General features: G+C 39.1%; 1 protein-coding gene across 1 annotated transcript in view; it reads left to right on the top strand.

The window, feature by feature from the left end:
• The first annotated feature begins 8,466 nt into the window (after positions 1–8,466).
• abcb7 (ATP-binding cassette, sub-family B (MDR/TAP), member 7) overlaps positions 8,467–24,283 on the top strand; it is a 63,231-nt gene continuing 47,414 nt past the window's right edge. The window contains exons 1-5 of the mRNA XM_067456894.1: positions 8,467–8,674; positions 11,799–11,879; positions 12,011–12,085; positions 13,745–13,864; positions 19,379–19,511. Of these exons, the coding sequence (XP_067312995.1) occupies positions 8,525–8,674; positions 11,799–11,879; positions 12,011–12,085; positions 13,745–13,864; positions 19,379–19,511 (559 nt within the window). The 5' untranslated portion in view covers positions 8,467–8,524. The remainder of the gene's footprint in view (positions 8,675–11,798; positions 11,880–12,010; positions 12,086–13,744; positions 13,865–19,378; positions 19,512–24,283) is intronic.

Raw genomic sequence — 24,283 nt, 5'->3', positions numbered from 1 at the left:
GCTATGCCCACCACCACCCCTTCACTTGGAAGGACAGGATATGTCTGTCTACCTACCTACCTACCTACCTACCTACACACCTATCTATCTACACCCACCACCACCCCTTCACTTGGAAGGACAGGATATGTTTGTCTACCTACCTACCTAACTACCTATCTATGCCCACCACCACCCCTTCACTTGGAAGGACAAGATATGTCTGTCTACCTACCTACTTACCTACCCACCTACCTACACACCTATCTATCTACACCCACCACCACCCCTTCACTTTGAAGGACAAGATATGTCTGCCTACCTACCTACTTACCTACCTACCTACCTACACACCTATCTATCTATGCCCACCACCACCCCTTCACTTGGAAGGACACTATCTGTCTGTCTGTCTAACTACCTACCTACCTACCTACCTACCTACCTATCTATCTATGCCCACCACCACCCCTTCACTTGGAAGGACAGGATATGTCTACCTACCTACCTACCTACCTACCTACCTACCTACCTACCTATCTATCTATGCCCACCACCACCCCTTCACTTGGAAGGACACTATCTGTCGTTCTGCCTACCTACCTACACACATACCTACCTACCTACCTACCTATACACTTACTTACCTACCTACACATCTACCTACCTACCTAGACACCTATCTATCTACACCCACCACCACCCCTTCACTTGGAAGGACAAGATAAGTCTGTCTACCTACAAACACCTATCTGCCTAACTACCTACACACCTGTCTATCTACACCCACCAACACCCCTTCACTTGGAAGTACAAGATATGTCTTTCTACCTACCTACCTACCTACCTACCCACCCACCTACCTACCTACCTACCTACCCACCTACCTACCTACCTACCTACCTACCTACCTATCTATCTACACCCACCACCACCCCTTCACTTGGAAGGACAAGATATGTCTGCCTACCTACCTACCTAGACACCTATCTATCTATGCCCACCACCACCCCTTCACTTGGAAGGACACTATCTGTCTGTCTGTCTGTCTAACTACCTACACACATACCTACCTACCTACCTATACACCTACCTACCTATACACTTACTTACCTACCTACACATCTACCTACCTACACACTTATCTATCTACACCCACCACCACCCCTTCACTTGGAAGGACAAGATATGTCTGTCTACCTACCTACTTACCTACCTACCTACCTACACACCTATCTATCTACTCCCACCACCACCCCTTCACTTGGAAGGACAAGATATGTCTGCCTACCTACCTACTTACCTACCTACCTACACACCTATCTATCTATGCCCACCACCACCCCTTCACTTGGAAGGACACTATCTGTCTGTCTGTCTAACTACCTACCTACACACCTATCTATCTACACCCACCACCACCCCTTCACTTGGAAGGACAAGATATGTCTACCTACCTACCTACCTACCTACCTACCTACGTACCTACCTACCTACACACCTATCTATCTACACCCACCACCACCCCTTCACTTGGAAGGACAGGATATGTCTGTCTACCTACCTACCTAAATACACACCTATCTATCTACACCCACCACCACCCCTTCACTTGGAAGGAAAGGATATGTCTGCCTACCTACCTACCTATCTATGCCCACCACCACCCCTTCACTTGGAAGGACACTATCTGTCTGTCTGCCTTCCTACCTACACACATACCTACCTACCTACCTACCTACCTATACACCTACCTACCTATACACTTACTTACCTACCTAAACATCTACCTACCTACCTAGAAACCTATCTATCTACACCCACCACCACCCCTTCACTTGGAAGGACAAGATATGTCTGTCTACCTACAAACACCTATCTGCCTACCTACCTACACGCCTGTCTATCTACACCCACCACCACCCCTTCACTTGGAAGGACAAGATATGTCTGCCTACCTACCTACTTAGACACCTATCTATCTATGCCCACCACCACCCCTTCACTTGGAAGGACACTATCTGTCTGTCTGCCTACCTACCTACACACATACCTACCTACCTACCTATACACCTACCTACATATACACTTACTTACCTACCTACACATCTACCTACCTACCTAGACACCTATCTATCTACACCCACCACCACCCCTTCACTTAGAAGGACAACATATGTCTACCTAACTACCTACCTACCTACCTACACACTTATCTATCTACACCCACCACGACCCCTTCACTTGGAAGGGCAAGATATGTCTGTCTACCTACCTACTTACCTGCCTATCTACCTACCTACCTACACACCTATCTATCTATGCCCACCAACACCCCTTCACTTGGAAGGACACTATCTGTCTGTCTGCCTACCTACCTACACACCAATCTATCTACACCCACTACCACCCCTTCACTTGGAAGGACAAGATATGTCCGTCTGTCTACCTACCTACCTACCTACCTACGTACGTACCTACCTACCTACACACCTACCTAAACACCTATCTATCTACACCCACCACCACCCCTTCACTAGGAAGGACAAGATATGTCTGTCTGTCTACCTACCTACCTACCTACATACCTACCTACACACCTATCTATGCCCACCACCACCCCTTCACTTGGAAGGACAGGATATGTCTGTCTACCTACCTACCTACCTACCTACCTACCTACGCCCACCACCACCCCTTCACTTGGAAGGACAGGATATGTCTGTCTACCTACCTACCTACCTACCTACCTACCTACACACCTATCTATCTACACCCACCACCACCCCTTCACTTGGAAGGACAGGATATGTCTGTCTACCTACCTACCTACCTACCTACCTATCTATCTATGCCCACCACCACCCCTTCACTTGGAAGGACACTATCTGTCTGTCTGCCTACATACCTACACACATGCCTACCTAACTACCTACCTATACACCTACCTACCTATACACTTACTTACCTACCTACACATCTACCTACCTACCTAGACACCTATCTATCTACACCCACCACCACCCCTTCACTTGGAAGGACAAGATATGTCTGTCTACCTACAAACACCTATCTGCCTACCTACCTACACGCCTGTCTATCTACACCCACCACCACCCCTTCACTTGGAAGGACAAGATATGTCTGTCTACCTACCTACCTACTTACCTAACTACCTACACACCTATCTATCTACACCCACCACCACCCCTTCACTTGGAAGGACAAGATATGTCTGTCTACCTACCTACTTACCTACCTACCTACCTACCTACCTACACACCTATCTATCTACACCCACCACCACCCCTTCACTTGGAAGGACAAGATATGTCTGTCTACCTACCTACCTACCTACCTACACACCTGTCTATGCCCACCACCACCCCTTCACTTGGAAGGACACTATCTGTCTGTCTGTCTGTTTAACTACCTACCTACACACCTATCTATCTACAACCACCACCACCCCTTCACTTGGAAGGACAAGATATGTCTGTCTACCTACCTACACACCTATCTGCCTACCTACCTAAACACCTGTCTATCTACACCCACCACCCCCCTTTCACTTGGAAGGACGGTATCGATCTGGCTGAGTACCTACCTATACACCTACTTACCTACCTATAGATCTACCTAGACACCTATCTATCTACACCCACCACCACCCCTTCACTTGGAAGGACAAGATATGTCTACCTACCTACCTACCTAGCTAGCTAAACACCTATCTATCTATTCCCACCACCACCTCTTCACTTGGAAGGAAAATATTGATCTGGCTGCCTACCTACCTACCTATTCACCTACTTACCTACCTAAACACCTATCTATCTACACCCACCACCACCCCTTCACTTGGAAGGACACTATCTGTCTGTCTGCCTACCTAACTACACACATACCTACCTACCTACCTATACACCTACCTACCTATACATCTACCTACCTACCTAGACACCTATCTATCTACACCCACCACCACCCCTTCACTTAGAAGGACAAGATATGTCTGTCTACCTACCTACTTACCTACCTACCTACCTACCTACACACCTATCTATCTATGCCCACCACCACCCCTTCACTTGGAAGGAAAATATTGATCTACACACCTATCTATCTGTCTGTCTGACAATATATTAAAATTCAACCTTCAGCGTTTGGGACATGGTTCTCCAGTAGAGCATGGCCTTCAGCTCTGGGTTAGACTCAAACAACATCACTCTCCCCGAAGGGAGTGAGGTAGCTGAATTTCATCCCTGGAGGACTCCAGCCCACCCTCTGATGCAGCAAATGAGATGCTGTGTCCACCATGAGAAGGACCAGCACCACCACCTGGAAACTCCACAGCTTGCTATGTGATAGTGGGAGGGTGGGTGGGGGGATATATACAAAATACAAACAAAGCTTAAAGGGATAGTTCACCCTGAAATGAAATCAAAGACATTTTACTCACCCTGTTGTTGATTCAATGTGTCCTTCCATCCCATTCGGACCTCAAAAGCAGAAATTTTAAAAAATAGTTCTGCATGCGCTCCTTCCTATTATGGCAGTGGATAGCGACCATGGTAAAACATTACACAAATTATACAAAAGTATTATACGATGATACAGTGAGACGCCCGCCATATATGGAAAGTGTCCAGGAGGCATACTATAAAGTTTTGCAAGAAATAAACTGTTATTCAGTCAAAACACTGAGCTCAGCCATTAATTTGTGTGCGTTCCTGTAATGACTAGTACAAACCGTGCTCACTGTTGTCATGGCACCCAAGATAAACACACGCAACATTTTGAGAAATCAGGCTCAAAAGAAAAAAACGCTACTCTCATCTTTTCTAAAATGTGTGATAAGAAATAATACAATACTAATAATAAAACCTCCTGAAGTGAATTGTTCTGAATATAGTACTGTTCATAGTCATTACAGGAACGCGCAGAGTAATGGCTGAGAAATCCAAGTTTGACAATATATTATAACACATCATCTGCAATGTGTGCTGAACAACAAAATGACAAAATACATAAAAACATAACAAAAATAAGTAACGTTACACTATCTATCTATCTATCTATCTATCTATCTATCTATCTATCTATCTATCTATCTATCTATCTATCTATCTATCCAAACAACTAACATAAAACAATTAAGTTATAACTCAAAGAAATTGACAAGCTGAAATATAGCAATCTTCAAACAAACAACATAATCAACAATGCAACAGTCTGCAATCTATAATAGGCCAATAGAGTGGTATGGGAGCAACTAATATAATAACATAACGTTAATATAACGAGAAATAAATTGCTTAGCTTTTAGATAGTTTATAAAGACATGCTTACCAAATGCCATATGCTCCTCAAACATATTTATACAATTTTATACATATAGTTTTACCTACCTTTGATCATGTCGCTGATTACACGCGACGTGATAACAGCGGCGAGGCACCACCCACCATTCATTAGCATAAGCTTAAAGGGATAATACAAAAATAAAGCCATCTTTTACAAACCCTGCTGTTGTTTCAATGCCATATGTCCTTTCATCTTTTTCGGACCTCAAAAGCAGATTTTTCAAAAGTCCAGAACGCACTCCTCCATAATGGCAGTGAATGGCCACCAGGATAAAACTTTACGAAAAGTATAGAAAACGTGTTGGTACTGATACAGTGCGACGCGCAGTATATATTGAAAGTGTTCAGGAGGCAAACTTTAAGGTTTTGCGAGAAAGAAACCGTATATACCGAATACTGAGCTCCGTCGTTACTCCGTGGTTACTCGCGTGAGTTCGCGGTCAGCAGTGTTGTTTACAATAAACTCGCACTGTTGTCATGGCACCCAGGATAAGCACACAAATGCACTATTTTGAGAAATCGGGCTTAATAGAAACAAACACGACTCTCATCTTTTCTGTAAGGTATATGATAATAAATAATATAATAATACTAATAATAAGGTAACGTTAAACATCTTGAAGTGAATGTTGTGTTGCGGTTGTCATGGCAACATTGCGTGACTGTTGAAGGCTCGCACGCACTCACAGGAACGCGCGCGCACAGGCACATTTTAATATGATCGAGCTCAGTATTTTGACTGTATATTAATACGGCTATCTAGATATAACAAAGGCCTTTAAAATAAAGCAATAATCTGCAGTATATTTATTTGTCAAGTGGACAATCTGCAAACCAACAACCTAACGACCAACATGTAGGCCCACCCTAATAATATGCAATAATAACATGCAGTATATCCATCTATCTAGTGTGGAAGCAAATTATATAGCAAAATCCACCTAGAACCTGTGTGTGTGTGTGTGTGTGTGTGTGTGTGTGTGTGTGTGTGTGTGTGTGTGTGTGTGTGTGTGCTTAATTTGTCATTACAAATTCATATTTTATGCTATGACCTCTGTATAGAGGACGCAAGGACAGTTATTAAAAAAATAAAATGGCATAATAAGTTTAGGAAAATAATTGTTTAGACAAAAACAATAATTGTTTTAGCTTTTGGGTTATTTTTGACCAACTTTTGTATCAAGACAATTCTTAGATATGTTATGGAAGATAAAACAGAATAACTTGATGGGCTATAGGCCTATTTTACTTTATGCAATATGTGCGTGTAAAATAGCCATAAATGGGTAGTCCCATTCTATAAATTGTATATTATTTGCATATTATCGTTTTGTTCAATCGCTTTGGCACATTTTTCTTAACATTCTCTAAACTGTAAGTTTAATTGTCACAACTGTTTGCTGGAACATCAGAACTCTATTGCATGTCTGCAAGTTACTCACCCAAAACATTGAATTCATGCTTGAAAACCTAGTTATTGTTTCAGTAAATTGGCCAAACATTTCAGTAAAATGTTTTTGTAATTGTGTGAGCCACACTGGTCACTGGTCACCAGCCACACTGGGGTTTTTTTTTTTTTTTAGCATGGAAATATTTGTTTTATACAAATGTCATGTTTTTTTCTTCTGTTGACAACTGCTTTCTGTTGTGTAGGCTACAATAATGTCAGTTTTTTTGAACGGTTTACTGTAAATACAGAAATACATATTCTGACAGAAAGTAAAAACTGACTAGGACAGGTCAAAAATATATTACACAAATACACATTTGTATTTATACAGTACTTAAAAAAAGAAGCTTAATCAGAATTATTGACACACCTGGTAAATATGATCAAAAATGGCTATGAAAATAAATCTGCATCGTTTATTCTTTTGATTTTTAAATCACAAAATCAAACCTTTCATTGAAGTGAAAGAATTGAAAGTGGGCAAAATAAGTAGAAAAATTAATTAAATAAAAAAACTTTATGAAATAAATGTTTTTTTTTCTTCTTCTCCAAAACATGCTGTCCAAAATTATTGGCACACTTTTATTAAATACTTTTTCCAACCTCTAATAAAACCTTCTCCTATAATGCCTGATGAGTTTGGAGGATCAGAGACCATTCCTTCTTAACAGAATCTCTCCAGATCCTTCAGATTCAGATCCATGTTGGTGCTTCTCTTCAGGGATCTTCTATAGGGTTCAGGTCAGGAGTGGGACGGCCGTGGCAGAAGCTTCATTTTGTGCTCAGGGACACATTTTTACACAACTAATCTCTGCGATTCTCCATCTGTGATCATTGGAGAGTCTTTGTCCACTCAAACTCTTCTCCTCGCTGTGCTTTAGGACGATATAGACACACTTCCTCTTCCAGGCAGATGTGTAATATCTTTAGTTGATTGAAACTTCTTAATTATTGACCTTATATTAGAAATGGGGATTTTCAATGCTTTAGCTATTTTCCTACAGACACTTATATCTTGTGAAGCTCAACTATATTTGCTGCACATCAGAACTATATTATGTGGTTTTATGCATCATGACTAATGACTAAGGGAATTTGGCCTATGTGTTTCCTCATATTCTGTGGAACAGGACAATTTCATGTTCCTATTCACCCTGGTGTGCTAGCCTATATATATATATATATATATATATATATATATATATATATATATATATATATATATATATATATATATATATATATATATATATATATATATATATATATATATATATATATATATATATATATATATATTATTCAATACTTAACTACATTAAAAATGTAGTAGCCTACTGTATACTTTTACTCAAGTAAGTGTTTAAACTTTTACTTGAGTATAAGTAAGAAAGTACATTTTTAGTGTAATAAAGTATTAAAGGTAAGAAAACAGCAACTTTTATTTGTAAAATGTAGTGCAGTACAAATATGACATTATATCCTATGCCTTTGGAATTCAGAGAGAGAGAGAGAGAGAGAGAGAGAGAGAGAGAGAGAGAGAGAGAGAGAGAGAGAGAGAGAGAGAGAGAGAGAGAGAGAGAGAGAGAGAGAGAGAGAGAGAGAGAGAGAGAGAGAGAATTTGACAACACTGCCTTGTATTTTGTAGCTTACGAAACCTATTGACTACAGGGGGCGGCTGAGCGGAAATGACGCCACGCAGGACGTTCCGTCAGCCCTTCGGTTCAGCATGGCGCCGCTCTTGGTCTCGCTGAAGTGCGGATTTCACATTCAAAGGCGTAAAGTGTCTCTGTTGCTTCAGCAGAGCAGCGCGGCTCACGCGTGGACCTGTCACGATCACAGAGCGGCCAACAAGCGCAAGCAGTCGAGCACATATCAGGTACATTCACTACTGTCACACACTTTAGGACACGACACCGGCACACAAGGACAGATCCGCAAACTTTAAACATGCAAATGTGTAGCGACAAATACAGTAGAAGTATTGACAATGCACATTTCTGCTGTGCTGGGCTGTTTGCATGCATGCTGTTGTTGTGAGTAACTTAGTTGTTGTTTGCTTAAGTAGGAAGTTGACGTGGATCACCGTGACTAATGAAATTGTCACTAATTCTGTTGTGTAAATGTGATGCTGTAGGAACTGGATTTCTGCTTCCTATGTAGGTGCTTACATTAAATGCTGCTATGTAATGTCACATGACAAGTTACTCTTATTTGGTAGATGAAGGTTGGTTTTAGCTGTTGTTTCGGAGTTCACTCCTTCAGCCTGTAGGTCATGATAGAAACAGTCGCACATACAGTATGTTTGCGTAGATAAGACTCAATCCCGCCCTCTTTTCAGCTCATATCAGGGTAACATGTGACACGAGACTCCATTTACACCGGTTTTTGAGCCACAAACACTCACCATATCGTTTTTTTTTTACTGAATATATGATTTGAGTGTGATTTACAGTCAAGACATGGGAATGTAAGTGTCACAACTCCTTTTGAATATGCTTAAATACATTTACCAAGTTTGCTTGATGTGAATGATTGAACACTAGGGTGTGTGTGTGTGTGTGTGTGTGTGTGTGTGTGTGTGTGTGTGTGTGTGTGTGTGTGTGAACTATAGATTTATTTAGTATAGATTACTTAGTTGCTTAGTTTTCTTTTTTTTGAACAATCTAATATCGATCACAAACTGATTTATTTTATTTTATTGGGTGTTCTGAGGTGCAATTATTGTTAGTATACAGAAAAATGTGTCAAAATTGTACGTTTAGGGATACAGCAGCTTGTCACTTGGGAAGTACCTTTAAAATAACATTATATATATATATATATATATATATATATATATATATATATATATATATATATATATATATATATATATACATTTATTTTTTTACCACAAAAAGGTTCATAGTAGTATCTTAAGGCAGTGTTTTTGCTCCAAGGACTCCCTCCTCTCCAAATCAATACTGCAAGGACCCCCCAACCAGTGACAAGCTGTTGTACCCCTAAAGGTACAATTTTGATACCCTTTTTCTCTGTTTCTTATTTATTTTACTACAAAATATGTCATCATTCAGCAATAAAGGGCCATTTTCTATATATCTTCACTATAAAGAGCAAATGAAGGGAGGTAACACTGGCCTTAGCATTGGCCTTAGAGTCATCATTTACAGTCATGGGCATCGGAAACATTGTGTGTGGGTGGGACAAGACCCACCCACTTTTTAAGACCAATGATATTGGACCCACTTACTTTTATCGTCTCTAATTCACATAAGCACGTCTGCTTACATTGACTACCCCTTAACCGATAAACTTATTAAGAAACTTATTATTAAACAACACATGGTAAACGCTTTATTTCCCCTTTTCTAATTTCATTTTTTTTAATGAAAATAAATACCTTTCCGATCTGATATGTGATGGGGAAAGGGAGTAGAGCGAGTGTGGCAAAAGGCGGATTCGAACCTGTGCTCGTGATATGCGTCTAAACTTAGTGCTATGCGTCTTACCCCTACTCTATAGCCACGGTATATAATTTAGTGATTTCTGTCATTTTGTCTGGCCCAATCAATCGTTTAGTAAACCACTTTTTCTGTCTAGTTACGGAGCATAAAAAACCTGCAACTTGTTCATTATCATTATCTGTGAAACTGATTTCTATGGCAGTTAAATGAATATAGCCTTTTTATTAGACTATTGGTATTGACTGGTTTGAGGTCTTTTTTCGTATAGGAAAGGGATATGGCCTAAAACGCACCATAATGCAGGAAATCACATCTATGAAATCATTTTTTTTTCTGGGGGAGAACCTCCAGACCCCCCCGCAAAACTATTTCCCCACCAATCATATTTTGTCTTAGCCGCTACTGACCCACCCACTTTTTATTTGCTTCCGACGCCCATTTTTACAGTTAAACAATTATGAGAACTTTGTTACTTTTTCATAAGGCCAAGTATATGCTAGAATAAAGAGGACCTTCTTGAATTAAAACATTTAAAATGTGTTCTGCCAATAATTACATATTTTAGGTAAACCTGGCTTTCATATATTTCCAAAAGATTATAGAAAATTAACATTTTCAATATAGGAACATTTTAAGCACATTTATTTTGATCATAGCACTTAAATTTAGACAATTGTGTCAAACTGGTAAATTTTTTAGGTGCTTCAATAAAATACAAATATGTCATATTTTAACAAGTAAGTGGTAACTCGGCTATTACTTTGTTGCAGGTATCAGTGACTGTGTGAGAGTGATACCACAAAAGACCATATTGCTAAATTAAACAAATAAATAAATAAATCTCACAAGGGACCATGTCCTGGGACAACGCTAAACAGTTCAGCAAGTGAACATCTTGTCCTCGAAGTTGATGTGTAAGAACCATCATTAACATGATAAATGCATCATTAACAATAAGTTGTTCAGTTCACACACTACAATAGGTGGCACTGGCAGTGTGCTAAATGTGATATAATCATGACTACTACACAGTCTGTTTACAACATCTACCAATGTCTTTTTTGTGGGTGCGTGTGTGTGTGTGTGTGCGTGTGCATATATATTTATGGTCAAGAGTTTGGAAACATTAATTGATAAATTTGAGTTTTTTTGGACTTCAACAATTACTCAGGATTTGGTAAACTAAGAGCCTGGTTTCACAGACAAGGTTTAGATTTGGCCAGGATTAGGCCTTAGTTTAAATAGGACTTTTAAATAGCTTTTATAAATGTGCCTTAGAAAAAAATATTACTGGTGTGAATCTTGAGACAAAACAGTGGCGCTGACATTTTAAGACACGTCATTGCAAGCTGCTTTCTGTTAAAACAACTCAAATATGCATTTTAATCTGGGACTAATTTAAGACTTGTCTGTTGAACTGGGGGTGAATGTGCTTATGAGCTGACTAGGGTGAAGGAGATACATTGTAAAAAGAAATCTTAGTGAATTAGATTTTTTTTCTCCATATAAATGTAATATTTCTTCACTTTCATTTAGCTATTAAGTCAAAGAAGTTCGTCATCAACATGGGCCAACAGCAGAGGTCAGAACAGCCGACAGATCTTAGAAGCAGTAAAAGTAAGTCTTTATTAAAATAGTGGATAATATTAGGGATTGTGCTTGATTTTTCATGAAATAGATGCATGTTTAATCTCAATAACTTAAAGTATAATAAAATATACTAAAATATTAGAGTTGTTGTGTTCCAGCATTTACATCTTCCAGAGAGACAGTGCTGGCATGGGAATGCAGGTGGAGGGCTCAATGCAGATCCCAAAAATGTGGTAAGTTTTATTTGCTATTTTATTATTTTATTAAGAGGGGATTCTTATAGAAGGGAATTTTTAATTAGTGTGTGTGTGCGTGTGTGCGTGCGTGCGTACGTGTGCGCGCACATTTATAGACTTTTTAAAATTACATTTAACTCTCCTAAATATTTTTGTTAAAAACAATGGGGTAATTTTGTTGCCAAAGACTTATCACATAGAAGCTTGATTTCAATCTTTAAAAAGAAAGCTAATCAACTGAAAAGTAACACTGGATAGTATTTTAGCCCTGCATTAAATAAAACCATAGGCTGATTCCTTACTATTAAAGGTATCTTTATCAACATGACAGACACGTATTAGGCTGCTGTCACTTTAAGAGTTGTTGAAGTTTAATGTTTGTATGTATATATATATATATATATATATATATATATATATATATATATATAAAGATATGTATTTTGCGAAACATGTTCAACTCTAAACCTACTACAAAATCTACAAAAAAACACCTAAACAAGTTCTGTGCCAAATGTTAAGTTGATATCCAAATATCTGTCAGATTTTTGGGGGCGCAGTACCAAACTTTTCCACTACAAAACATCCAGGTTCCACTGGTGGCAATACAAGGACACACCCATTTCCATATATGATTTGAACCATATATTTCCATAAATTTGTAATGATTTTTATAAAGTAGTCTTCTATTCAGAAGTAATGTTAATATTTGATTTGAATTCAACCTCTAAAACCCACTTAAAAACATGGAAAGAACCAGAGTGCGTGTTTTAATTTGGCACTACGTCACAAATGGAGAATATTTTGCTATCTATTGCTCTGTCATTTCTTTTTAAAATCAGTCACCAAATATGAAAACTAGAGTCTGAAAGCTTTCATAAGATATATAGTCCATTAAGATTACAGAGAGCTTTTACTGTAATGTGGACAGTCTGGTTTTATCCATTGTGCTGCTCTCTTGAAGTGTGGATGGGCTGGTTATTTGTCATCAGGTTGATTGACAGTGGACTGAACTGACCGGTGATGAGTTGCTTTGTGGATCTCTGCTGCCCCCTCCTGCAGATGTTAATACAGAGTCACATAATTTACATCCACAAACATTGCAAATTAAGAGTATTAAAGTAAACGATTGTGGTGCTGAGATGCATGCACTTAAACATTTTTACTGGCTTGAACACGCAGGTTTTAAGAGTGTCAAGCTAATTTTAGGTTGAGGACCGGATGGGAAAAATGTAACCATTGGCTCAAATGACCTTTTTAAACCTTGCTGACAATTAGCCTACATTAATATTAAAGGCACAATATGTAAGATTTTCAGATTAAAATATCCTATAACCACTAGAACAATGTTCTCCTGTTTGCGTCTGTCCCGTGTCTGGCCTGTGTTAATGTCATGTTTACAGACTTTGTAATATTCCCGCACAAATGACATTTTGGGAAATGACTGCAAAGCAGTTTGTGTGCAAGTCTAGAATAGAGATCAGCCAAAATAAAACTTGGGTTCCAGTTTATGACCGGTCGACCGCTACGTTTCTATTTATTTAAGAGAATAAAATGAATATGTAACTTTGTTTTTTTCAGCTTTATTTTAAGATTTATGATTTTTAAACTTGGAAACCCTTTAAAAAAATAATATATTTATGTTTTTGTTGCCAGCTGAAGGAAGTGAACTCATCGAAGATTCTTACAGCCATGTTGTCGTATGTTTGGCCCAAGGACAGACCTGACCTCCGTGCTCGAGTGGCCATATCACTGAGTCTGCTCGCTGGATCCAAGGTGTGTTTAGTTATCATACTTTTTTGTTCAACTTTTAATAAGTTGGTGTTAAATCATGTTTCATGCTTTTTAATTATTGAAATTGAATGCAACATTTAAAATGGAGTAATAAAAAAAAACAAAATAAGCAAAACAAAATTTTTAAACAAAATAAACGGAAAATGGGAACAAAATATAACTGAATTTGGGGGAAATTAAAATAGATTTCAAAAGGCCCTACAATTGAAAATCTGCTCTGGTTCTGCTGCTTTTTGCACTTAGCCAGTATTCATGAATGCCTGGAAATTTTTTGTACATTCTCTAGTCAAAAAGTGTAAGAAAAGTAGGTTGGGTTGAGGTGTTTCAGAAGCACCCCAGCATTTGGATGGGTCTCTTCTGCCGGTGATTTTTCCTGCCCATGTGTGTCTAATCTGCCCATGTAGGTCACCAGAGATCACATGTGGAAACACTATAAACTAGGGCTGGGATAAACGATTATTTTTTAAACGATTAATCTAGCGATAATTTTTTCGGTGCATCGATTAATCTAACGATTAATTTTTCCTGTCCGATTCGGTTACGATTCGATTCGATTACCGATTATCTCCCCATTAATTGCCTAATAGCAATTTATACATGTTGATTTAATTATCTGAATGAAAAAACGAATTCCTTAACATTGCAATATATGTTTATTGCTCTTAAAATTTCAAAGTAAGACTATACAATGCATTCAATAAAACCTCCAAAAAATAAAGTACACACACACACACACACACACACACACACACACACACACACACACACACACACACACACACACACAAATAAATAAGTATTAACCTACAACAAAGAAACATATTATACGATTTTTCTATGTATGCAACTCAGCCTACAGGCTATGCCCATCGATTAAATATCAACAAGTTGGTTAATCAAATCTGGGGACACACTGCAAGCGTGAGCGTCTCGGCTGCGTGGCGTGTCCGTTTTTGTTTCGGCTCACATGTTAACAGGTTGGAGTTTGCACACTGACTGTGACGCGCGGAAAACGCGTGCATGCTAGAAATAGAAGAGCGCCTATTTTTCACGCGTGTTGGGAGCGTCTCCAGGCAAAATAGAATAGGAAAAGATGTTTATATATAATTTTGACACGAATACATATTATTAAATTACATTTTCATGTTTGAAAGTCTGTAGGTTTACATAAATGCAGATATAGGCCTAATTGTAATAATAAAAAACGTCAATTATCGATTTTGAAATATTGCAACTGTCAATACAGAACGAAATATTCTGTAGCCTAGTATTTGCCGTCAATACCATAGATATGTGGCTACTCCCGACGTTTTCTTTGCTGTATCAGTAGGCTATTTCTGTTTAACATTAGGAATAGGGCTTCCCTCCGCATCAATAGCAGCAGCAGCGCCGCGTCAGACACGCTTCTAGTGTGCAAAGGCAGAGAAAACGCCACGCAGCCCCGTGGCTGACCCGCAACAGAAACGCCACGCGCATCCGCGGCATGACAGTGAAAACAGTTACATGTAGAGTGCATTACGGGCGCCAATACTCCGTTTAAAACCGGAATAGTCCTGGGATGAAACTGCTCTCTTAGAGGATGGATACCCTCGGTCACATCAGCGCGATTAGACATTGAACATTTTAAATTTAAAACAGCTTATTATGTAGGTAACGTAGCCAATGTGTCCGATGCTTTCACTTGATGCAAACGTTTGTTTTTGTGATTAAAATACATCAAATATTACCAAAACATCTGTCTTCCTGTGTGCAGAAATTTGTTTATGTAGCCGTGACAACAAAACGCGTGCGCGCCTGGAGCAGGTGCTCTTAACACAGACGCGCATGCCTGTGATGCTCCGTGCGCAACCGCGCCACCAACCCGCATAGACTGTGGCCAACCCGCAAGCCTTGCACTTCTGAAAGTCTGAGGAGCCACTCGTGTTGCTACCATAGATATACATAATAAATAATATACTTTATTACATAATATACTTTATTATGTACATCTATGGTTGCTACTACTCTCCGGCGCCGCCATCTTTATTTTGAATCTGACGAATCGACGCGCATATTTTGCGTCGACGTATTTTTTGCGTCGACGTCATCGATGACGTCGACGCGTTGTCCCAGCCCTACTATAAACGGATAACTCCCTTTTTTATTATCTTGTCTGATCCCTGTCATGTGTATTCAACACAAAGGGAATGGTCCACTATTATAAAACCAAAAGAGAAAAGCGTGACTAAACTTTGTCTTCCTTGCAAACAGATTTTGTTAGCCTCTTGTAGTACATTAGAGGCTGCTATTGTGTCATCCTGTGTGTAAGATTAGTAACTAAAACCAGTTTATAACCACTATCCTCCTGACTCTGTCCTCTTGGAAAAGGGCATTGCTATGGATGCGTGCTGTTTGAATGTGAATTATCACGCAGGTGTTGGCAGCTCATTTTTATCTTCTACAAATAAAGCTTCTGTGTAGTAATTAGTATGTTACGGATCCCTGGTTTGCTTTGCAATGATATTACTGCATTACTTTCTTTTTTCTGCGGAAAAAACAAAATAAGTTATTTTGAAAGGTCTCAGTTTTTGTACTTTCAGTGGAAGTTAGTAAGGTCCAATTTGTTCAGACCCCAACAGTGTTTATTTTTTATTTTTTTTATTTAGCCTTTATTTAACCTGGAGAGAAGCTCATTGAGATTAAAAATCTCTTTTACAGAAGTCTCCTGGCCAAGATATGTGGCCCAATTATAGTAGATACATGTATAAAACCTATATAAAAAACAAAACAACACATTAAAATATCATTAAAGGTGCAGTATGTACATTTTAGCAGCATCTAGAGCTTAGATTGTGAATTGCAGCTGTCCACCACTCACTCCTCCCTTTCAAATCACATAGAGAAGCTACGGTGGCCAGCACAGGACAAAGATACTGTCGTCTGAGACCATAGAGAGTGATTAGTGCTCTGTAGAGAAGTTTGTCCGTTTAGGGCTACTGTAAATGGCAAAATGGCAACTTCACTGTAAGGGGACCCACGGCGTATGAAAATAGAAATGGCTCCTTCTAAGGCAATAAAAACAATGGTTCATTATGTAAGGTCTGAAAACATATTTATGGATATTATATTGCATTTCTGTCAATAGATCCTCTTAACCTTTAAAAGTACAGCCTTAGAAGCATTTGTAAATCACTATATATTTCTAATGTAAGCATTAGTGTTTTAAAAGGAGTGCAAGATAACTGATTAAGCCTTAGATTTATTTGAAGAGGGTGCCAGTCTGAAGGGGCAGCATATAAAAAATATTAAAAGCAGTTTTACCTAGGTTAGTTCTTAGCAGGACAGAGGAACCTGGAGATATAATAATTTGTGAGTACAATAAGTAAGCCTTTTTGTTGGATTAAAGGATTAGTTCACTTAAATTAACAAAATTCACAAATTTGTGTTTAATTCACAAAATTAAAATGTCCTGATAATTTACTCACCCCCATCTCATTCAAGATGTTCATGTCTTTCTTCAGTCAAAAAAAAAAAATTGAGGAAAACATTCCAGGATTTTTCTCCACATAATGGACTTCAATGGGAACCAATGGATGAAGGTCCAAATCAATGCAGTTTCAAAGGAAGGGCTTCAGAGGCTCTGCACGAGATGAGGAATAGGGTCTTCTCTAGACAAACCAGCGGTATATTTTATAATCTGTCAGCATGTACTCACCCTCATGTCATTTCAAACCTTTAACAATTTTGTTCAACTTCCAAATACAAATATAGGTTTTTTTCTATCAACCCTGAGGTTTCTGTCCCACCTTTTGAAGTACATTCCTCTAAAAATCAAAAGATCACAAAATGTCATAGACATCATACAAATTATCTTAAAAGTAACAAGTAATTACTATAATAACAATAAATTACACATCATTAAATCCAAATAACCCTTAATGTAAAACGGTCGCTTTAATTACCTTCAGCAAAACTGAAAATCATTAACAAGACCTTTGTCAAAATATAAATATTAATTTTTATCGATTCTCATTTGCTACTTAAATCTACAACATTTAAAAAGCGTAAAATTAGTGCACAATCAACTTTGGGCTGCTGTCCGTGATCATGTGAAAGATCAGAACAAATTGCCATGTTCATCTTAAAAAGCGGATGTTTTGGAAAGTTTTGCGCCATCTAGTGGTTTAGAGAAAAATAAAATCAAAGGTGACTTTAGCCGTGTTGTACCCTACTGATATTTCCTACTGACACCCTACAGCAAAATATTTTGTCCTTCAGAAACAGGGCCGTTTCTAGCCTTTCTGGCACCCTAGGCAAGATTCATGCTTAAATCCAATAATGTAGCCAGATATATTATCAGTGAGATCACAAATGTTAGGGGGGTTCACATAAAAAAGGGCCTAATGACGACCATGGTTATGACAGTATTACTTGATCAATTTACACTAAACAGGTATCTCTGATGTAAAGTTTTTTTTATTCAAATTAACTATGCTATAATGTTCTGCACCTGAAATAAATGAGCATGGCTTGTGGTCCGTCCAGTACTAATATTCAGTGTAATGTTTTGCTCAACGTTATGATAGAGCGACCAGCTTAGTAGAGAACAAGTAACCAATAAGTAGGCTAACATACCTGTATATTTCGCTTTCTTTTTTATGTTTCCTCTTTTTTCTTTTTACGATACTGAGCCCCTGATGGCTTTGACCTTTTCATGATGATGAAACTAAAGCACGGATGACGACGTTCCCTGCCGCCCTCTACATGATCTCATTACAGCAGCGCCAATATCACCATGGCGACTTCACTCCAATAATCGCAACTAATCATAATGCCTCGAAATAGCAAAAGTACGAAATATTAATAATAAAATATATATGAAATAACTAAAAAATCTTGTTGGGGCGAGGGCTCACTGGCGCCCCCCAGCTGTTGGCGACCTAGGCGACCGCCTAGTTTTCCTATGCCTAGAAACGGCACTGGGTATAAATAACTGGTTTAGAACAATTTTTTTTTTGGTGTGTGTGAAAATACAAACCAGCCTAAGATTTTTGCACAGTACTGTATGTTTGGGAATAGGGGTAGAAAATTCTAAATGACTTCCTCAGAGTGTCTTTTCAGAGTAAAGTATGACCAGGACTTCACCTTTGAGAGTCATCATTGTGCGGTGTAGAAGTGTGTAATTCACCTAAAATGAGTCGTATAAGATAAAAAAAGGGTGTGAGCAAAAGTGAGGCTAAATTCAAGGGAAATGTCGCCCGGCTAATGTGCTGCAGTGTTTATTGGCACGACCCAGCAGCTTTCCGCAAGCTTTTAATTAGCTTTAATAACCATTTCAATTCCATTAGCGGATGCATCAAGCAAGTCATTTTCAGACCTGTCTACAGGAGGACACGCAGAGCCTGCTGTTAATGCAGTGTCTCGACGCCGAGCTTCTGCCCATCAGTGCACTCACGGACACACAACAACATTTGGCGTGCCGGCATCAACCTTTCCTTTTTTCTGCTTGTCCTCCAGATAACCAATGTGATGGTGCCCTTCATGTTTAAATATGCGGTGGACAGCCTGAACCAGATGTCGGGACACATGTTGAACCTGAGCGATGCGCCAAACACGGTGGCGACCATGGCAACGGCTATTTTGATTGGCTGTAAGTTCTGCCTGCTCCTGTTTGGCAGGTGTTTGACTTCATTTTGGGAAGCTTGCTGCATATTAAGTGCCAACTGACCTTTCCTGAAAAGTTTGTGTCAATATTGCTTTTTAGATTAATTGAAATGTGTTTTTTTTTTCATGCACACGTCTGCTTTTGATTTCATTTGCCCCTCACTTTGGCAGCACTGACCTGAAATTCCTAGCTAAAATATAACACTATTTCAGCAAAGAGAAAAACTGATTTACATAGGACTGTAACCGTGGCAGTTTTATTTTTATTTTATTATTTTTTGCCACTGTGGTGATACGAGTCCAATACCAATACTTTCCTTTAGGGCTGGCCTCGAATAGTCGACGAGAAGAGGCTTCGTAGACATTCGTAGATTTTATTAGTCAGTTAGTTACAGAAAAAAAAGTCACAATGACATTAATATGGAAAACATTGCACTAGAAAACATAGCCAGATCACTTTCACTTGTTTCTTCAAGGGGTAGTTCATCCAAAAATTAAAATGTGATGTTTATCTGCTGACCCCCAGGGCATCCAAGATGTAGATGTGTTTGTTTCTTCAGCAGAACACAAATGAAGATTTTAACTCCAACCTCATATAATGCATGTCAATGGGGTATTTAAACACACATACATACGAATCCATATTAAACACAGCGACTCGTGTCGACACATTGTCTTAAGACACAAAACTATCTATTTCTGCAAGAAACCACAGTATTTATGGTAATTTTCAAATAAAATATTTATGGTAAAGGTCAAAACAACGGTGGGATCATAGAAATATATTTACTTAGATGCCTCATTCGACCGATCTGCGCAGGCACTAATGGGATTCTATATTATATATACATACATACATACATGCATACATACATACATACATACATATATGATCACGCCAGGTTTTGACCTTCTTCGGTGGAAGTAATGCCGTTGGGAATATTAGATGAGATTCATTTGCCTGTGTCTGTGAGTTTTTTACTCTCATAGAAAAACACCCCATTGACATGCATTATATGGCAACGGTTGTTAAAAAAATCTTCATTTGTGTTCTACAAACACACCTACATCTTGGATGCCCTGGGGGTCAGCAGATAAACATCACATTTTCATTTTTGGGTGAACTATCCCTTTCAGTAAGCTTTGTCAATTGTATGTGTTTTAAGGCTTGTCAGGTTGGCACATATAAGCGATTTTAAACCATCGGATGTGTATCATTATATTGAGCTGATGCATTGTGACCTTAGACTGTGAATTGTGAGACACAAACACTCATACAGACAATATCTCACATCGTAACTTATCACTAAAGTAGCTTTGAAACTATAAATAATCGTTCATTAATCGTAATCGAGGTAAAGTGTTTAATTAATCGAGTTTTTGATTTTAAGTTATATTGTCCAGCCCTACTTTAGATGCTCATTCACATTTGTAACTGGTGTTAAAGCGGAGGAGATGATCTGGTCACGTGGTTTGTGCTGCTGCCGATCTGTCACACCACATTAAACGGCAACAAAAAATTATTATTTATTTTTTGAATAACATTATAACACCATGCATATTATTTTGTACTTTTTACTTTTTGCTTCACCATGCATATTATTTTGTACTTTTTATTAAAAAATAAACACACCCATGTATAATTTATATTTAAGGGTTAAATGCTATAGAAAAACAATACAAGATTTTCAGGAAGAATGTTTACGGCTTATTTTCATATAAAAATAAAGCATGCATTTGCCTCAAACAATGGTATAAAGCTATTCAAAACATCATTCATTATAAATTGGGATAATTGTAATTAATAAGCGCAATTACAATTTCAAGGGAATAATAGACAATTATGATTTGCAGCCCTACTGTATACTGATAAAGCATGCACTGGACAGAACAGGAACATAACTCAAGTTATGAACAGAAGACAAATTGTTTTGAAGGTCATTTTTGTTTTTCTCATCTAAAATGATCAAGCCTTTTCACCAATGCATTGGAGAACAAGGGTTGTATAATATTAATAATCACATTCCAGCAAGCATATTCATAGACATTTGCTCAATTTTGCTGTGCACTTTGTGGCCAGAGTATTTAGTGTCTCAGCCTAAAACAGGCAAGGGAAGGGAATTGGAGACACTGCACTGCAGGTGTGATCTGAAATTGATAAACATGACAAACTTTTACTGTCATGGTGTTCGACCATTTCAGACTAATTAGGGCTGGATGATGTGGCCCAAAAAAAATTACACAATAACATTTTTCATATCAGTCGATGTCATGAATTATCATGATAATTGTCAAATCTTTATTTCTTTCAAGTTTAAAGGCAGATTTTTGCTCCTAAGTGAAAGGCGTAGAAACCAGACCATTTTTCCTTAACAAAATAAATATAGAAATGTTAGTTTCTTAGTTTCTGTATGTGCTAATGGATGATTATTATTTAAAATCATGAAACAGGTGTGTGTTTCCTGGCTTTACTGCATGTCTTCAGCACATTTTGCAGTGTATGCAGTAGGAGTGTCCCTGACTGTGGATTTACACATTCGAATCAGAATTTTCGAATCTCTCTATGGTCGACCGATAGTCGAATCATCTGTGTGTGTGTGTAAACCATAGACCGGAAAAAAATAAACGGGTTGGGAAGGGCAGGACACTAGTCAGCAGGAGGCTATTTTTGTCTGCCAGCTTCATCATGTGCCGCATAACATCATAAATGTGTAGTTTTATGCTCAGGGCGCTGAGAAAGGGCGCCCACACTATCTAACCAATGGAGCGCTGATATGCTATAAAACGTCGCTAAATATGATCAATTCAACCAATCAGTGACGCGCAGTAATAATTATCCGATGGGCGCTTTGCCTCAGCGCCCATCAGAGAATAACATGAGTTTGGTGTGGTCACGTGTGACGTGGCACAGTGCAGGGGCGGATATACCGGGGTGGGGTGCAACTGCCACCCTAAGAAAAACCATTGCCACCCTGTCTGCCACCCCAGCAGTGTATCCCAAATTCCCAATGTATTAAATATAAATAGTTTCCTCTACCGATTTACATCAGCGGCGCATCTGTGATGAGATAATAGCAAGAAAATAAGTCTTTCTATTGTTGTTCAAACAAATTACTCAAGAACTGCTTAGTGATCCGCAACGCAACTCATCTCTACCGCCGGTTTCACACAGTCCGTTTGCTGTGTGTATTTATATTTTTCCGTACCCATGTTAACAGATAACAGCTTTCACACTGCACACCGATGCGGTCCGGCAGTGCCTTCAGGAGCGGTGCGTCAGCACTGATTATTGAAGTGAAAATCTTATTTCACCACAGATGCATATAATTTAAAGTCTTATCTGATAAATTGAAATCAGCCATAGATGTAAAGGATGCAGCATCAAATATTAATAGGGAAAGAAAAGGGTTAAAAATAGCATTACTCTGAAACAAGTGCAGTTATAGCCTACATAAGATAAGTTACCATATTTTCTGCTTAACTTTTTTTAAAGTGCGTTTTTTTCACTGAGCACATTCTCTGCAGTCCGAGCGATGCACTGAAGCTCACTCTCGCTCATGTCTGAGGTAAATCATCAACACCATCACCACTTAGCCTACAGTAGGCTACATGTTACTTTTATTGAACTAAATTCATTACAATCGGCCAAAACGAATACGCAGGTTATGGACAAGAGCGCTCCCGTGTCCATGTTTCTCACACTGTTCGTGTGAATCGCAGCACAGTTCAGCGCACGCACACACACACAAAATACAGGCAGGAACCATAGACTGTAAAAAAATTGGCAGGAACGCGCATCTCTTAAAGAGGCCGCGCTATATTCCAGCTCTTAAAGGGGCCGTGCTATATTCCAGCTCTTAAAGGGGCCGCGCTATATTCCAGCTCTTAAAGGGGCCGCGCTATATTCCAGCTCTTAAATGGGCCGTGCTATATTCCAGCTCTTAAAGGGGCCGTGCTATATTCCAGCTCTTAAATGGGCCGTGCTATATTCCAGCTCTTAAAGGGGCCGTGCTATATTCCAGCTCTTAAATGGGCCGCGCTATATTCCAGCTCTTAAAGGGGCCGCGCTATATTCCAGCTCTTAAATGGGCCGCACTATATTCCAGCTCTTAAAGGGGCTGCGCTATATTCCAGCTCTTAAAGGGGCCGCGCTGTATTCCAGCTCTTAAATGGGCCGCACTATATTCCAGCTCTTAAAGGGGCCGTGCTATATTCCAGCTCTTAAATGGGCCGCGCTATATTCCAGCTCTTAAAGGGGCCGCGCTATATTCCAGCTCTTAAAGGGGCCGCGCTATATTCCAGCTCTTAAATGGGCCGTGCTATATTCCAGCTCTTAAAGGGGCCGTGCTATATTCCAGCTCTTAAATGGGCCGTGCTATATTCCAGCTCTTAAAGGGGCCGTGCTATATTCCAGCTCTTAAATGGGCCGCGCTATATTCCAGCTCTTAAAGGGGCCGCGCTATATTCCAGCTCTTAAATGGGCCGCACTATATTCCAGCTCTTAAATGGGCCGCGCTATATTCCAGCTCTTAAAGGGGCCGCGCTGTATTCCAGCTCTTAAATGGGCCGCACTATATTCCAGCTCTTAAAGGGGCCGTGCTATATTCCAGCTCTTAAATGGGCCGCGCTATATTCCAGCTCTTAAAGGGGCCGCGCTATATTCCAGCTCTTAAATGGGCCGCACTATATTCCAGCTCTTAAATGGGCCGCACTATATTCCAGCTCTTAAAGGGGCCGCGCTATATTCCAGCTCTTAAA

This window comes from Pseudorasbora parva, chromosome 11 (assembly GCF_024679245.1).
Source record: "Pseudorasbora parva isolate DD20220531a chromosome 11, ASM2467924v1, whole genome shotgun sequence".
Lineage (NCBI taxonomy): Eukaryota > Metazoa > Chordata > Actinopteri > Cypriniformes > Gobionidae > Pseudorasbora > Pseudorasbora parva.
This window is presented reverse-complemented; position numbering and strand designations above follow the sequence as displayed.